This window comes from Telopea speciosissima, chromosome 7 (genome assembly GCF_018873765.1).
Source record: "Telopea speciosissima isolate NSW1024214 ecotype Mountain lineage chromosome 7, Tspe_v1, whole genome shotgun sequence".
Taxonomy (NCBI): Eukaryota; Viridiplantae; Streptophyta; class Magnoliopsida; order Proteales; family Proteaceae; genus Telopea; species Telopea speciosissima.
Window position 1 is genome coordinate 17,259,010 of NC_057922.1, and position 13,096 is coordinate 17,272,105.

The window sequence follows — 13,096 nt, forward strand, 5'->3', positions numbered from 1 at the left end:
CCAAACACAACCCTCAATTGCTTGTGGCGATTCGACGAGATGCAAAGGAAAATGTAGTGGTATGATCCTCAAGGCTAAGAGATATGAAAGAAATTGCTACTCGATTCAGAAGTGGGGAATATTCAATCAAGCCTATTAGACTTCACATTATTTGGGTTCATCTGCTAAGAGTCTATTGTGGCTCTCCTTTTGGGCTAGTATATTTTACTTTTTCTTCCTAATAAAGTGATTTACTTATAAAAAAAAAATAAGCCACATTTTTTTTGTTTGTAATAGGAAAAGTAATTTATTTTATATATTTTTTATTTAAACGTATGGACAGAGGCAGCTTCCCTCAAATCCAGTTTTCAATTTTCCACCGTTCACATGTGCAACTGTGATTGGCGCAGTAGGAGAGCACCATGTCCACTGAAAACGAATCAAGTTGGCAACTACTTTTCCATCGAAGGGACCAATAAGGCCACAACAGCAACCGCATCCTAGCCCTAGGCATATGGAATTATGGAAGGAGCGATGGACAAATGGGTGGGTCGCGTCTTTGGCAGGCGCCTGACATTGGCACCTTCGTACCTTTAGGACGATGATATCATATATAGCGCTGTGTCGGTCTGTCTGTCCAAGCCGAGCGTGACATTACCCGCTTTCCCCGTCGGTAACATGGGACAAGGACCATACCCGGTCCATTCAATAAAATCGTATCTCTCGCAAAAGTAACGCCCGTTCAACAGAATCAAATGTGGACCATTGGGATTTTTCGTGAAAGATTCCAAACAAGTGTAAGATGTTGTCGTAACCAGATGTGGGGTCCACACGATCTCCACCAATCCCCATGCAGACGCAGTTGACGGCGGCATCTTAAGCGCTATATCCTTCGAATATTCCCTAAGAACAAAACCTAGACTGCCGTGAAGCGCTGTAACCACACAGTTCTGTTCACGACTCCACGTGACTAAATATTACACGTCAACATAACTTCCACGTCATCTCCCGCAACTTTCTCACTCTTGACTGCTTCTATGGTAGATTGACACGTGCATTATTCAGATCCGGAAAATGCCTCGAAATTTGAAGTCCTTACATAAGTTTTCTTTCCTTTCGTGTTCCCAAGTTCTTGCATAAATCCTTTTCTCGATTTCTCTCCTTGGAAGAGAATCGGAGAGGCCCTAATTCGAAACCTTTTATTCAGTCATTCAGATTGGAAATTCGAGTCAGGTTTGATGAATATCCGAACGGAAGGTGGACCTTCGACCTCTGCAGCAACAGCAGAGAAGGCTTTGTCGTTCATCTCGAAAGGTTTGAGGGAGGTGAGAGACTCAGCTGATGCGGATTTTAAGTTGATGAGAAATAGGGCCAACTCTTTCAAGAACATCGCCACTTCTTTTGACAGAGAGCTCGAGAACTTCATCAACTCAGCTTCATCCTTCTCTGTTCCCGCCATCCGAACTACTCCGGGGGCTGAAATTGATTTCGTTAAGAAATTACAGCCGAAGTTATCAGAATTCCGCCGAGCTTACTCGTCTCCTGATTTTAGCCGCAAGGTTTTGGAGAAATGGAGACCTAAATCTAAGATTCGGATCGACCTGTCACCGATTAGGAGCGCAATTGTTTCTGAAGTTGAGGAGGATAAGGATGGGATTATTGATTTTGATGATAGGGATAGGTTTTGGGGTGGAAGGAAAGTTATAGTGAAGGATTTTCGGTGGGATTGGAAGGGAGATAGTGAGGAAAGCCAGGAGGAATGGGAGCCTATTCGAGAGTTGAAGTCGAGGCTGAGGGAATTCGAGCGTAAGAGTTCTTCGGCAGAGATATTCAGAAATATCACGAACAACGTGCAGAAAGTAAAATCGAGCCTGGTACGTTTTGAAGTTAGAATTCAAAAATCTCCACCCGTCCCCCTTTTTTTCTCCCTCTTTTGGATATGATTGGATGAATTACAAGGGGATATCAAAATTCTCCCTTGTTGTGTAAGCTGGGGCTCAACCTGTGTTAACCGATTCAGTTCTGAGCTTCAGTTGGATTACCTGTTTTTTTTTTAATCTTTTTAATTCAAACTGGAGTTGGTCAGTAATGTACTGAGTTCTGGTTGTGATATCGTTGGTCAAGAATATGTAGCTAAAGAACACTTAAAACTGTCGGTTCATGCTTACTATATAGAAATGGGAGGGAGAAAGGAAGAATTCATGACCATATTCTATTCTGTCATACTATTGTTGGCCTTTGGCTTTGTGAACATTTATGAGATTCACAAAACAAACCAAAACACGCCCCCCCCCCCCCCCCCAAAACAAAAAAAAGAAAATGGACGACATAGAAAAGAAATCACAATAGAAAATATCATGATCTTTATTCAACAATTATCTGGCGTAGCTTTCTCCCTGTAGCCTCTGTTTGGTTTTGCTTTTGCTGTAGTGTAATCTGACACGGAGATCTGGGTTCAAAGCTTTTCCAGCAGCAAGTTTGTCTTTTGGTTTTAGTGGAAAAGAACAGTTACCAGAAGAAATAAGAGTTTGTAAGTATTGCGTCAAAGTATGGCAAGACATTCGAAAAATGAAAAACTTGGAAAGATACAAAATTTGTGAGTGAGAAGCTGAGAAACCAATAATTGGGGCTAAGTTAAGGCATTGATGAACTTATTGGATAAAAGGGAGAAGATTAGAAATCAAGATTATGTTAGATGCATGAAGAGTAGGTCAATAGTTCTTGTGAATGATGGAGATTAAAGAAAGATGAAGAGTTATTGGTCAGTGATTGTTAATGACAGCCACAATTTATGAAGAATTAATACTATTGGAGAGTTTACATACAAGTATCCATGACATTGCCTGGACTGGCTGATTGAGCTGGTTGTCTTGTCTCCCTAACCCAATCTGGTATTTAATCTCTGGGATCCGACTTTTGCTCAGACCCAATGGATTGTCTGTTGCAAATCATTGAACTGATAACATTCTTCTTCGAGGCCTCGAAAAATGGATGAATTCCTTTTCTTAGGGACACATACCTGATTTTTGAAAGGGAGAAAAGGCACCAGATGGTTGGATTGTTATGATTAAAATGTAATAAGATGTTAATAGGTAAATATGAACTCTTAACCATTCAGGGTTTCTCTGAAAACAATTAACCCGTCTTTACATAGAGACCTAGACATTTACACTTGTTAAAAGATCAATAAAACCTGTTACAGTTCAACCTTTAGTTGTTGAACCTATGACCTGTGACCTGGCGTAACTGAAGGATGGGTAGAGAGGTCTTTTATTTATTTATTTATGGTAATCTGAAACATAGTAGAAACGTTTCATAATGGCTAGCTCCAAAAGAAAGGGAAAAGAAAAAGACAAAAAAACAAGAGAGGAGAATAAATGAAGCACCCGAGAGGGTAATTACTGATTAAGAGAAAAACTAAGACATGAAAATATTATATTGGAAAGTCAGTTTGACTTATGCTTGAGAGACTGTAAAACTACCTCTGTGTTAAGAGTTTGCTAGAGCATTTGTGCACTTTTATCACAAGGGATAGTCAAACAATTGCCATGTTCTGACAATCTTTTATCTCTCTCTCTCTCTCTCTCTCTCTCTCTTATTAATGGAACAAGCCATCAGAAAAATTTAAGAAAAGACAAACAAAGAGAATACTTCCAGGAGGGGAACAACAAGAATCCCCAAAAAAATCCTCCTACATTTATATATAAATGCTGGTTCATCTAGACTACGCAAGAAAAAAAATTTCACTCAGTTCTCTCTGAAGTACTGTAGTTTTAGAACTTTTTCTTTCCTTTTGAATGTTCAACAGAGGTGGCGCAAGGGAGGATCCCCACATAATTCATCCTTTTTCTCTGATATATGTAGATATTCAATCAGTTTCTTTTACCATTACGGAGAATTGCATTCAACCAATGGCCATCTTACTGCTTTCTAGGAATTCCTTTGAATGACTCCCATTGAGACTTTGATTCTTTTAATTTTAGTTTCTCTTTTATGGTGCTCATTGGGATCCTTTTGTTCCAATTTTTTTTCCTTTTTTTTTGTGGGGGGTTGGGGTGGGGAATGGTGTTCTGGACTGAAGTAAGTCATATTTTAAGAGGAGCAGGATGTTGGTGATTTTTTGATAGGGTTCATTGGGGAAAGTGCTGGAGTATTTTAACTCCTTTGATGTCTCGTTGCTGGTGGAGTCTGCTGTCAGTGTTTTAATCGGTATTTCTAACTGGTGTTGCTGCTCGTAAAAAGTTCAATTCTTTATTTGATTGTTTTGAACTTTGCGGCTGTTGTTCTGTAATAATATCATTTGGAAATGAATTGGTGTGGCAGGAAAATCCTGTAGAAGCTTATATGGGTTGATGCATAATTTAGAAACTCTATTAATATTGATCAGTCAGTAGGTTATGTGTCACATTCTTCCTGTGACTTCTGTGAATTTTTTTTCGAAATTAATAAGTAATGCATGCTTATTGTACTTTTTTGTTTTCTCATCAGTTCTAAATCTAATGCCATGTTTGTTTTTTCTCACCCCCCTTTCTTCTTCTCTCTTTTTTTTTTTTTCCATTATGGAACATTATAATAATTGGCAATCATAACTGTTTTAATTATGTATGAGCAAGTGATGTTTGATTTGCCATAATACTGAATTTTTTTTTAAAACTTTTCTTTGTTGTAGCTGTTCTTCAATTGTTATTATCATTTTATTTATATGATATGTATTAAATTTTTTCCTATGAGAACGAGAAGTTCATTTTACTTGTATACGTTTTTGTTTCTTGCAGAAAGCAATTTGCAAGGAGCCTCAAGAGTCAAAGGTTGATTCTCAATTTCAATTTTATTTTTATTTTTGTCTCAATTTACTGCTACAACCATTAATCTTTATTTTATACTACGGAGAGGAAAGGACATTTTTTTGGACTATGGGTGTCACTGTTGACTCATTGGAACTTCTGAAAACTATAGGATTGCTGCTTATACAGGAAATTTAATTATCAATCTTGGTTTCTGTCATGGATACTGATTGACTGATGTGGAAATTTTTGTAAAATGAAGGTTCCTTCCTTTTCCTACTTAGGTTTTAGAATATTCTTTTGCACGAGTTTTTCATCTCTGGGTTCATTACTTGGATAGTTGTATTACCTCCCATAGGATTCACCTTTTTTTTTTTTGGTTTATTTTCCAGAAAAGATGAGCAATCAAGGTCTTGGTGTTGTCTTTGTATGGTTGTGTCATGAGATTATCAATTTTCAACTTTTTTCTTTTTGTGACACAATTCCAACAGTTTTTGTAAGGCAGTGAGTTTGGCACTATGTGCCTTTTTCTTTTTCCCCTTATTCCCATATATTGAATTACTTATTTGCATCATTTTCCATCCAAGCTTCTCTAAAACAAATTCAATTAGCTAGTTGGCAAGGCTCCTTGTTTAATGGTATTGTGGGTTCTACGGCTTGAAATTCTTTGTTTAACTGCTTAAGCAATGTAATCATGCATTAACATGGTCCAGCATTTAGTTTTGTGATAAAAATCTATAAAAACCTTAGTCTCCTATATAAAACCCAAAATTGAATGATAGGCCACTCCTTGCCTGCATATGTATGGGATCAGGGCTGTCATAGGGAAACTCTAGGGCTTTAAAAGGGTTGATCTGATTCTGAATGTATAGGGTAGTGAAGAGGGAGTCCAGTAATGAGGATGACCCCAATTGCGTTGCTGTATGCAAAGTATTCATCGGCTATCTGATTTTCCCTTTTAAAAAGCTATGGCTTCACCCCCGGGTCCCCTTTTTGACATTGCGTTATACCTTCTATAGGGAATAGTTTCAGTCATTCACCTGGGCTGGTTTGTCGGGCAGTGTAAGCCCAACTGCACAAGCCTGTCCATAGTCCTTGAGCCAAATTCTTTCACTTTATAATCAATCCATCCATTGCATACCTACATATTCTTGGGATCACATACTTCATCCTAAAAATAACTTTAGTCTTTATTATAATGATTTCCTTCCTTCACCTGTAAAAGAAAGACCTCTTATGGAGCCATGAACCATGCTACTAAGGATCAGTGTATCAGGTTTTGTACCAGTCCATTTGTCAGGTGGACACATAATGCAATTCCTAACTGCATTCAAATATAGTTATGTAGCCCTGGCCTGATTTGGTGCAGGCTGAACTTGGTTAAAGTGGGTGAGCCTTGGTGCAATGGTTAAGTTGTGCTATTGCAACCTGTTGGTTGCGGGTTCAAAACTTTGAAACAGCCTCTGCTGCAAAGCAGGGGGTAAGGCTGCATACATTTGCCCCTCCCAGACCCAGCAATAGTGGGAGCCTCCTTCACTGGGACACTTTTTTTTTTTTTTTTTGGTGTGGACCATGAGCTGGATTTTCTTTTTGGGGGCAAAGTTTTAATCCATTTACTGGTGTTGAAAAGCGAGTTTATTCTTTGGATATGTGATGCAGGAAGTCCCACCATTAGATGTACCTGAACTTTTGGCATATTTGGTTAAGCAGTCAGGTCCCTTTCTTGATCAGTTTGGCTTTCAAAAAGGTAAGAATCTCCTTTAAGGTTTTATAGAGCGATGTTATGCAAAAACAATCATGAATTAGAAGTTCTTTTATATTCTACTACGAGGATTTTGATCAGCATTAAGTTTTACTATTGCGGGTAAAATTAGCATTGTTGATTTATCTTTAGTATTTTAGTTTTAGGTTTTGCATACCTGTGTAAAAAAATGTAATGTGATGGGGGGTTGATACTTGATAGTACATTGTTTTAGGACCAACTTCAGAACATGTTTGTATACTATTGAATAGTAAGTACGGAGTTTTAGGATCATTGCTTTTCATACTAAATTCTATTTGGAAACACATTTTACGAGATTGTTGAATTCCTGTAACTGTAGCTTGGTTACTTTTTTACTTTTTTGTGTGTGAATTTTTTAATACGTTTTAGTTTAATGTCCATACTGAGATGTAGCAATTGTGGGGCCTATCATAATGCAGGGTGAGAAGAGAGTAGTTAGGAATTACTTCACAGTATCGCTGAACTAAATTCTAAGATTTACAGAGGCCATATAAGAAAAGGTGAATTTTGGTTGCTGGGCTTAGAAACCAGCGTTAGAGAATAGGTGAAGTATTGGTGGATTTCTTTTTGGATAAACTCTGGCCAACTCATTAAGGAACTTGTTTTAAGGTTGTTTTCTGTTTAAGTTTAAGTGTTTAACAAAGTGGCTGTCAGGTGTGTATGGTATGCTTGTTTGATCGTTTGGATACGAGGAAGAATTGCGCTGATGGTGGATACAATAAGGGTTTTAAAATCAAAGAATTTCTCTGTTCTGGTGGTTAAAATTGGTTTTTCAAGATGGAAATCAGAGAAATACTATTGTAATATGAAAAAAACATTGATAGTTCTGGGGTTTTCGTAGTAGATTAATTGAGTGCTCGTTGAATCACTGAGGCACTAAAGGAATCCCCAGAATTCCTAACATGTGCAGCTGCATTCAGGCCTGTATCAGGAAATATTAAATACTCTCCCCCAGCTCAACCAAACAATTATAAACCCAACTAAACTTGGCCCAAGACAACAAGCGGCCTGTATCAAGAAGTATTACATACTCTCCCCTAGCTCAACCATACAATTATAAACCCGACTAAACAATTTTTTTTGGGGGTGAATAAATGAATATATTCAATAGGCCCAGAGAACACAAGAACAACCCCAATCTGGGGAAAAAAAAACACTCTCCTAGGAATAAGGGATAGCAAGGTTCCAAGAAATGGTAATATGACGATTCCTAGGGGACTCAACCCAGGGCCCCATGGAGTGGCAGACCTCGGTTCTAATCTTGAACGAGATGGTTTTGCCGTTGATGGCTTGAGGAGCCACATAACGTAGCTGAAAGCCCTCAGCAGTGAGGATCAGGGTCCCCTCGAGACAGTGGTGGCCCTCGGCACATCGACAAGTGGGTGGCCAGGGTAGTAGCATGAAGAGTAGGAGGGGAACCAGGGAGGCTAGAGTTACCTAGTGCTGGATGAAGACTCCCTTGAACTAACTTTTCACTGGATGCATCCATGCAATAGGTTCGAAACTGAGGGGTTTTGTTTTTGGGTGGAGGGATGAGTTTTAAAAGGTCTACATAAAGGGCAGCACCAGTAAGTGCACCACCCTATAACATGAGTAGTTTTAAAAGGTCCCTTTCAAAGGATCATTTTCGATGAATGGTCTCAAAAATAGCTTTCACGTTCCCTATGGGTTGCAAAAAATTATCCAAGCTTTGAATTTGCCCTCTGATGAAACCTATATATATATATATATATTAATTTAGATGAATTTCACATATAAATTTTGGTAGTCATTTCATTTCCCTTTCTTGTGAAACCAAAATCTTTCAGTAATTTCAGCGAAATTTCAAAGCTTGAAATGATCTAGTTGTTTAGCACTAAAATTTTCAAAGAGTTTCATTATAAGGGTGAGCAGCATTTGAAGTGGTTTCTAGGAAGAAGATTGCCATGAATATCATTTCCATATTTATTTCTACATCCACTGCCTGCATAAGGTAACAGTATCAATGCTCCTTAAAACACCTTTTCATGATGGTTGCAGACATGTATGACAAAATAGTGGAAGCTTTGTGCAGTAAACGTAAGAATCAACTTCTCTTGAGGTCCTTGTCTTCAGGAGAAAACACTGTTCTTGAAACTGAGAACAATAATGATGAATTGGATTTACGGATAGCCAGTGTGCTCCAAAGTACAGGGCATTGTTATGAGGGCGGCCTATGGACTGATCCTGTAAAGCAAGACTCAGCAGATGGGAAAAGACATGTAGCTATAGTCACAACTGCTAGTCTTCCTTGGATGACAGGAACAGCTGTAAATCCATTATTCCGAGCAGCATATCTGTCCAAGTCTGCAAAACAAAAAATAACACTGTTGGTTCCTTGGCTCTGCCAAACAGACCAGGAACTAGTTTATCCCAACAGTCTTACCTTCAGTTCTCCAGAAGAGCAGGAGGACTACATACGGAACTGGTTGGAGGAAAGGGTCGGCTTCAAGGCTGATTTCAAGATCTCCTTTTACCCGGGAAAGGTATCTGATTCACTTTCTGTGCTTCCTTGATTTTTAGGATACTCTGATTGGTGTGTATAACTCTTATGCTTTTGGTTTTCAGTTCTCAAAAGAAAGGCGGAGTATAATACCTGCTGGTGACACGACACAGTTTATTTCTTCAAAGGAAGCTGACATTGCTATACTGGAAGAACCTGAACACCTAAACTGGTATCATCATGGCAGAAGGTGGACTGATAAATTTAACCATGTTGTTGGTGTTGTCCATACAAATTACTTGGAGTATATAAAGAGAGAGAAAAATGGGGCTCTCCAAGCGTTCTTTGTGAAACACATTAACAATTGGGTCACCAGAGCATACTGCCATAAGGTATCCTATCTTCTCTGTTGAATATAGTGCTTACCTGTATTGTTAATGCCTTGTCTAAGACTCTATCAACTTTGTCTTTTTCTAATTTATTGGGTACTGGAAGATGCTTTCCATTATTTGATCCTTATATTTTTCTATTAGTTGCTTGCATTCTTGGAGGGGCAGAAGCTGTAGCTTCATACTGAACTATTTGATGTTTATTCAGGTTCTTCGTCTTTCTGCAGCAACTCAGGATCTACCAAAGTCTATCATATGCAATGTCCATGGTGTGAATCCCAAGTTTTTAGAGGTTGGAGAAAAAGTGGCAGCAGAAATGCAATTTGGACATGAAACTTTTCCTAAGGAAGCATATTTCTTAGGAAAGATGGTCTGGGCTAAAGGATACAAGGAATTGATACATTTGTTAGCAAAGCACAAGAATGACCTTGAGGATTTTAAGTTGGATGTCTTTGGAAATGGAGAGGATGCGCATGAAGTCCAGTCTGCTGCCAAAAAGTTAGAGCTGAACCTCAATTTTCAGAAGGGGAGGGACCATGCTGATGATTCACTTCATGGGTATGGTTAATTTAATAAACCGTTCCTAGTTTATGCCTTCATTGGTCAAGTTCCTATTCCTCCCCCCCCCCCCCCCCCTTTACTCTCTTTTATGATCAATGTGATTTACTAACAAAAATTATTGCTATTAATGCTTACAGCTACAAAGTCTTCATAAACCCTTGTGTCAGTGATGTTCTATGCACTGCAACAGCAGAAGCCCTTGCGATGGGAAAATTCGTGGTCTGTGCAGACCATCCATCCAATGATTTCTTCAGATCATTCCCCAACTGTTTGACTTACAAGACATCGGAGGATTTCGTTGCCAGAGTGAAAGAAGCATTGGCTAACCAGCCTCTGCCTCTTACCTCTGAGCAGAGATACAACCTCTCCTGGGAGGCTGCAACTCAGAGATTCATGGATTATTCTGAGCTAGACAGAGTCTTGAATAACACTGAGGAGAGAGCAGAATCAAGCAGAGCTAGTAGAAAGATGACCAAATCAATATCAATGCCTAGTTTGTCAGAGGTGGTTGATGGGGGTCTGGCTTTTGCCCATTACTCTCTCACTGGAAATGAGATTTTGAGGTTGGCCACTGGGGCAATACCTGGTACACGAGATTATGGGAAGCAGCACTGTAAGGACCTTCATTTGTTGCCACCACATGTAGAAAATCCTATCTATGGTTGGTAGACTACTTTGACCAATGTGCATCAGTTTCTCTTGTGTATAATAGTCATGCTGTATATTTAGGCTGTTGTTTTGGTTAGTTTCAGGTCTCTTGGCTATTCTCTTTATAATTGTTTTTCCCGTTAATCCAAATTTTGCTTGTAGTTTTCCTTAATTTTTTGCTCTATACAATAAAAATGTAAAAATTTTTACCTTGAATATGTTCACAACCGTCAGCCATTCTCTCCAGCACTTGATTGCACAGCGTTATAGCTTTTAAGGGAATTCCATGTTAGCATTCATTTTCATGCTTTTGTTTTTTGCAAGGATGTCTAGGAAGATACAACCTTTAGACATGAATTATAGATTAGCTAATAATATTCTTTTTCCTTCTGTTTCACTTTCACAGGATATTTTTAGATCACAATGGTCTGTCTCACATTTAGATTTATCACCCTCAATTTATGTGGGATTTTACAATTAATGGCCTAGTCCTTGTCAATTTTAAGTCCCATCACTTCCCAAATATAGCCCCCAATTTAGAAACAACTAATGGGGAGTTCCTGGATGCAAGCAAATAGCAGATCCTGGTTCGACATCTATTTCTTTGGTATTCAGAGCTTTTAAACAAGCATGATAGTGCTAATAATGGGGTTTCCTATTGTCTATATTTTATAAGCTTAGTGACTTCCATCCAAATTTTTTTGAAAAGCATGTTTCCTCCATGTAGTCGTTTCTCCTGGGCAGGTGTATTTTCCATTGCAGGAAACCTTGATTTCTTTTATTCATTGTACTCACAACATTGTCAGCTTTTTATAAGGGTGTGTCTGTTTATAATCTGTTTTTTGCCAATTTGGCTCTCCTCCAGTGGTGGCGGGAGCTGGAGGATTCAGTCCAGCAAAACAAAGGGTGTTTGGGTTATTTCACAGGTAGGTCTCCATGTGGGCATCCCTGTAAATGACCAAACCTCCACCTGTTTTTGTTGGGCTGGATCCTCCAATTTCCGCCACGGCTGGAGAAAACCTGAAACCCAAGTCTGCCCTCCATAGAATGAATGGCAACATAATAAAAGACCAAATGATGTAATGTTAGAGAGAGAGAGAGAGAGAGAGAGTCATGCCTTTGGGCGGGCGGGGAAGCATTAACTGGCATGGAGGCAGGGGAGGGGAAGGGTGATACTTAGAGAGGCTTCGAGGAGGAGGAGCTGCTGCTTTTGTTACTCCCCCATGTGCTTCCACCAGTTCGGAGGAGCCTGTACCGGATGCCAACGCCACCTATCAATGTCATCATGAGGCTTGCTCACGGCAATCCTCTGGCTCTCTGGCTTTCCCTTCACATTCATATCCATACTCAAGCTCGGATAGGCACAAAATTGAGATCCTCCTCAAACCATCTGGAATTTAATGGAGAAAAACAGGTGGGGCAGATCAGATGTTGAATGTTGGCAGAGAATTCTGCAACTCATTGTTCAAGGATTCGGTTTTTCAAAAGATGAAACAATGATCATGTTTAAAAGGAATAAATGATGCCAGTTTTGTTCAGGAGTTCTAAGGAGATGTTAAAGTTGGAATGAAGGTCTGCCTTCATGAACGCTATTAGGTTTGAGAAGACGATGTTAGCTCATTGACCCACATATCTTCATGTCTAATAATGTAATGTCATATGGATTTTGCAGTTGAAGAGGTTTAGGAAGGAACCCGGTTTTCTTCTTCTTCTTTTTTGGGTAAATGAACCCTTTTTTCTTCAGGTGCTGGAATTGCTTGAGGAGTTCGTGGACAAGTTCCTTTCGAGATTCAAAGACTATGCAGAGAAGTTGTTGATTGGTTACAAGGTTGATGTTTTGGACTCTTCTAAGGAATACAAATCTACATGGTTTTGCTTATATATTCTACGATCAACAACCTCTGGAAACAGCCTCTTTGCCAAAGCGGGTAAGGCAATGTAGATCATGATTCTCCTCCGACCCCGTAGTAGTGGGAGCCTCGTGTACTGGGGCCGCAAAAAATTTTCTACGATTGATAAACCACCAAAATAAAAAAAAAATTTCTACTATTGATAAACCACCAAAATAAATAAAAGAGAAGAAAACCATGACTGCTGCAGTTTTAATGAGGTGGGGCGGGAGAGGTGCAGGGTCACATGGGTTTAGAGTAATTGCGACATGAACCAGTCCCTCATTTCCAAGGGGGAAAGGAGCCATAGCCAGAGAATGACGAGAGGAAAACGACAATTATGATGAGGGTGAAGGAAATTACCAACATAACCTCATTCATAAAAAGGTGTAATGATGTAACCAATGGCATGAAAAAGAGGTTACAAAAATCTATTGTAACCAGCTTGCTTGGATTAACCCTTCTTATAAAACAAGCAGTTTGTCACTAACTTGTGTGCAAATGAATGGAGATACACAATATCAAAGTATGTGTAAAATTAATAATGCGGATAAATTAAAATTCATGCTAAACTATAAAAATGACACATCAATTTTTAATGT

At 39.0% G+C, this 13,096-nt stretch overlaps 1 protein-coding gene across 1 annotated transcript; it reads left to right on the plus strand.

The window, feature by feature from the left end:
* The first annotated feature begins 1,151 nt into the window (after window positions 1–1,151).
* LOC122669263 (digalactosyldiacylglycerol synthase 1, chloroplastic-like) lies at window positions 1,152–10,821 on the plus strand. The gene is made up of 7 exons (XM_043865988.1): window positions 1,152–1,853; window positions 4,755–4,787; window positions 6,423–6,510; window positions 8,566–9,050; window positions 9,133–9,399; window positions 9,605–9,954; window positions 10,095–10,821. The coding sequence occupies exons 1-7, from the start codon at window positions 1,218–1,220 to the stop codon at window positions 10,624–10,626; spliced, it is 2,391 nt and encodes a 796-aa protein (XP_043721923.1). The 5' UTR covers window positions 1,152–1,217; the 3' UTR covers window positions 10,627–10,821.
* The last annotated feature ends 2,275 nt before the right edge of the window (window positions 10,822–13,096 follow it).